Genomic DNA, 4,748 nt, shown 5'->3' with positions numbered 1-4,748 from the left:
ACAGTGTGTATTGACCCATACAGTGTGTATTGACCCATACAGTGTGTATTGTTCCATATAGTGTGTATTGTTCCATACACAGTGTGTATTGACCCATACAGTGTGTATTGACCCATACAGTGTGTATTGTTCCATACATAAGGTGTATTGATCAATACATAGTGTGTATTGATCCATACAGTGTGTGTATTGTTTTATACATAGTGTGTATTGTTCCATACACAGTGTGTATTGACCCATACAGTGTGTATTGACCCATACAGTGTGTATTGTTCCATACAAAGTGAGTATTGATTGGTTCCATACAGATACATGGATTATTGCACCCCTAACAATCAGGGTCCGGTTCAGACTAATTAACCCAAACAATAGCGTTGTTATTCTCACTATAGACAAAAAAAACTGAACAAATTATTTCTAAAAAGTCATCAGATTCTGAGGTCAGACTGCGTACCTGGCAGATACTCCCTCTTGAGCGGCAGCCTCCCCCAGAACCTCCACCTTCAGGTAGTACAGCATCCGTACCCTCAGCAAGACCCTGAGATGAGAGAGGACAAAACCAGAAGTTTTTAAACTACTGTCAGACGTCAGAGGACAGAGCTGTAAACCAATGTTGATTTCAGTTAATTTGAGCTGATAAACGGACTTGTTGCAGTGCTGTTTGAGGTGCTTCTTGTAGCTCTCGTCCTGCAGAACCACCTCGGGGTTACAGTGGACCAGCCAGTCGGCGTTCTTCACGTCAGGAATGTTCAGCTGGTTCTTCAGCTTCTTGCCCTTCCTGCCACGAGGAACCGGAGCGGACAAACCTGCGCAGAAACCCAGAGGACGTTCATGTTCCTGACGTCACGGCAGAGTTTTCCTTCTCTAAAGGCGATGGAATAAAAGCCTGACCAGAGTGATTGAGCAGCGCCTGGTCCTGCCCGTCTTTAGAGGGTGCGATCAGGTCCCAGATGAAGCACTTGATCTTATCGTCACCTTTGTAGTGTTTCAGGCAGTAAACCAGCAGAGCCCTGCAGGGAGAACATCAAGTGCATAGAAACATCTGTTTCTATACTCGAAACAGCACAAACAGCCATTTCAATGGCACAAACCTGCTCAAACAAAGCACTACAAAATTCGACAAGTTTGTTTCATTTTTGGCTCATTTTGGAGCAATGGTGACCACTGAATGACCCTTACAAATAATCGTTAATATATAAAAATAATAATAATAAATATGGGAATATATCTAGTTTTTACATGTTACTTGCACTCCAACTACTTCTACAAAATGTATGCTATTCTATCAAAACAGTCAGCTCATTCAGGAGTTTATTTTTTAGCTTTTAATGCTGCTTTTAGCTTCTAGCAAGCCATTTTATACCTATTTATTCAATAAAACAGAAAAGAAAATCTATTTACTATAAACTATAAAACAAAAACTCATAAATGATAAAGAAATGAAGCAGAAATACCCCTTTTTATTATAGCTCTAAGCTAGCCATTTGCTTATTTTAGCTTTTAATTAGCCTTTTTGATCATTTTAGAATAACTTAATGCTACTCTTAGGTTTTATATTCTTGGTAGCCTTTTACTTCTTTTAGCATGTTTGCTGCCTTTAGCTAGCCTTTTGATACTTTTAGATTTTAGCCAACCTTTGGCTGTTTTCAGCTTTTAGTTATTATTTGGGTTTTACCTCCATCAGCTAGTGTTCTGTTTAGCTTTAATGATTCAATAAATTTTAATGAACTCCTTCAGTGCTCAGAATATCAGTGTTGTATTTTCTTGTTTAGTTTTTACGTTCAAACCTCCTCCACGCCGTCGTGAAGACGTTCAGACTCTTACCTGCAGATCACCTCCATGTCCCGCTCCGTCAGGTGCCATTTGAAGCGACCGTGGTTTAGGATGTCCTTCCACCGACCCCACCTGGAAACAAAGATTCTCACTTGAATCCAACTCTCCCATCAGCCAGGTAAACATTCTCAAAGAGTTTAAGGTCCTAACCCAAAGATCAGGAGGTTCTTTTCGACCCGGAAGCACTCGGCGCGCAGGTAGCGCCGGCTGCGTTCGCCCAGGCGGCGGGTCCTGCAGGGCCTGTCCTCCGAGTCGCTGTCCAGCTCTGAGAACTCCATCAGCTCGTCGTCCTCGAAGGAGTTGTAGTGACGGGTCTGCTTCCTGACGCGGGGCGTGTCGATCACCAGGGACTCCTGAGAGACAGAACACAGGTTCAGACCAAGCTTATTATAGTTTTGGGTTTTTCATTATTGTTTAGTTTTATTTCGTTGTGACTTTTTTTTCTTTTAATTCAGTTAGTTTTAATTAATTTTTACAGTGGATTTGATCGTTTTTATTACCGTATTTATTTGTGTATATGATCTCCTGTATAATACGACCCCCCCCCACTTTTGAGCGTAAAAAGCATAAACAATTTAATCCTCAAACTACCTCCATTTTCATCCAGACTTGAAGATTTTTCAGCCTTTGCAGTCTTTATACATATCAGTAAAATGATCATTGGACTGTTCATTTTATTTTAACAACATATGTACTAAAAGGTATTTTGACAACAAATTTATATCAGCTGTAGCAGCATCATATGAATTCTGGCATTTTACACATAGTCCACCAGGAGGCGCCAACACAAAAGTCAGAGACTTCACATGAGATTTGGACCATCTTGTGGGGGAAAAGCAGATTACTTCCTACTCACAAGTGCCCCCTCTGGTGGGGAAACTTTTTACAGGGATTCAAACTTTTTCAGAACACCGGTAGACGGCAGCCATTACAGACGAACATGTTTGTTGTTGTTCGAGGAGCGGCTCGGTCACACACTAATGTCATTAGTTTGTTATCATTACTGAGGTCCAGGACTGCTTTTCCCCCCTTTTTTTCACATCGTGTCGCCTGTTTGGATCTGTTATTATCTCGCTCTGAAGCACAGAGGAGTGTCAGAGGTGAGCTCATTTCAATTGAGTTTTACAACGCGGTCTCATTTCGAGACTCAATAATTTTGCCGATATTTAAGTTAAAATACATAAGTAAAAATATTTATCTGAGTATAATACTACCCCCACCAACTTTATGGATGATTTTATGGATTAAATTTTACATATTATACTTGAATAAATACGGTAGTTTTGTAAAAAGATTATACAGTTTTAGTTATCGTTTCTTCATTTTATTACAGTTTGTATTTATCTTAGTTAACTAAAAAGTTTTTTCAAATTCAGTTTTCGTTATTTAGTTAGTTTTAGTGAACTATAATAACCCTGGCTTAGACAATAAAAAAAGAAACACAGTTGCACCTTCTCTGATCTGGAGTCGATCTCCACTTCAGCAATTTTGGCCCATTTCTGCCAGAAGTTCGGGTCGTCCAGTGAAATGTCTGTTCTGTTACCAGACGAGACGAAGCTGGCCTGAAAAAAAAAGATAATTTTTTTAAAGCCAGCTGTGTTTTCAGCGCAGAAACTTAAGAGGCTGAAGGATTCCCACCTTTGCGAAGGTGGAGCCCTTCCCCTCGGACTGGATGGTGATGGTCTGCGTTCGTCTCTGCAGTATCTGATCGATGTCTTCCTCACAGAACTTTGAACCCTCGTCTTCTTCGTCCATCAGCGCTCCGTACGCTCCCTTCTTCAACAAATCCTCCACCTCCAGCTTGGAGAGCTGCTGCACCTGCGGCACGAGACAAACGTTTAGAGCTCGTAACGCAGGCGTAACCTTTTAACACGAAGAGCTGAAGGTTTTTACCCCGTTCAGACTTCCTTTGCGGTTGATGTCTTGAAGGACGGCTTTGTCCAACCCGAGCTTCAGGCTGGCTTTGTCGAACATTTCCCTCTCGTACGAGTTCCTGGTGATCAGTCTGTAGACTTTGACAGCTTTGCTCTGACCGATCCGATGGCAGCGAGCCTGAGCCTGCAGAGGGACGAACACAGACAGAACATCCAGACCAGATCAAACAGGAAGTCAGATTAAAGAGACTTCCAGGTGTAAAAGGATCATAAAACCAAACCAGATCCAACCTGCAGGTCATTCTGAGGGTTCCAGTCTGAGTCAAAGATGATGCAGGTGTCGGCGGCCGTCAGATTGATCCCCAGTCCTCCGGCTCTGGTGCACAGCAGAAACACGAACCGGTCCGAGTCCGGCTTACAGAAGCGGTCGATGGCCGCCTGCCGCAGGTTCCCCCGCACGCGACCGTCGATGCGTTCGTACGTGTAGCTAAAAATCAAAAACAATAGGGGTTTAACCTCTTAAGCCCCAAGGGTTCTCTTGATGTTTTGCTCAAAGTACCATGCTGAAATGTAACTGAGTGTTTCTCAGCATTTATATACTCTACTTAAATAATCTTTTGAGGATAGAACAGAATTTTTTTTAAAAATTTCCCTCCAGTCTGAATAATGTTTTCATTAGACAGTATATAACATATATAAACCATAATAAATCAGGCTAAAAACTCTTGGAAACATAAATCCACCTGTGAACATCACCTGTACAAACATTCATGCTGCTAAAATTAACTGGAGCAAAGTTACAGAGGTTTTAATAAAGAAATCATTTAGTGTTTTGTCATTTTAAACAGGACAGACCATGATGGTTCCATTAATAAATGTGAAGAAATCTGAAGTTTTTATTTGCAAAAGTTATTTATTTTACCTGCATTAAAAGACTTGTTATTAAATGTTTATACGTTTGAAAAATGATCCAAACATTTATTTGTCACCATATATATTATATAAAATAATGAGAAATTATATTTGACTTCAGCTGGATCA

At 40.8% G+C, this 4,748-nt stretch overlaps 1 protein-coding gene across 3 annotated transcripts in view; it reads right to left on the bottom strand.

Annotated features, from left to right (window-relative positions):
- The window catches only part of chd6 (chromodomain helicase DNA binding protein 6), a gene marked incomplete at its 3' end in the record, with an annotated part of 69,162 nt that overhangs the window by 24,028 nt on the left and 40,386 nt on the right, over positions 1 to 4,748 (bottom strand). For all 3 annotated transcript variants that reach the window (XM_014015346.1, XM_014015347.1, XM_014015348.1), the window contains 9 exon segments: positions 455 to 538; positions 647 to 806; positions 892 to 1,010; positions 1,825 to 1,905; positions 1,984 to 2,186; positions 3,285 to 3,395; positions 3,472 to 3,651; positions 3,727 to 3,891; positions 3,999 to 4,194. In XM_014015346.1, the coding sequence (XP_013870800.1) occupies positions 455 to 538; positions 647 to 806; positions 892 to 1,010; positions 1,825 to 1,905; positions 1,984 to 2,186; positions 3,285 to 3,395; positions 3,472 to 3,651; positions 3,727 to 3,891; positions 3,999 to 4,194 (1,299 nt within the window).

The sequence above is a fragment of the Austrofundulus limnaeus genome, unplaced genomic scaffold (assembly GCF_001266775.1).
Source record: "Austrofundulus limnaeus strain Quisiro unplaced genomic scaffold, Austrofundulus_limnaeus-1.0 Scaffold127, whole genome shotgun sequence".
Taxonomy (NCBI): domain Eukaryota; kingdom Metazoa; phylum Chordata; class Actinopteri; order Cyprinodontiformes; family Rivulidae; genus Austrofundulus; species Austrofundulus limnaeus.
Note: the sequence above shows the minus strand (reverse complement) of the source record. Positions and strands in the feature narration are given on the sequence as shown.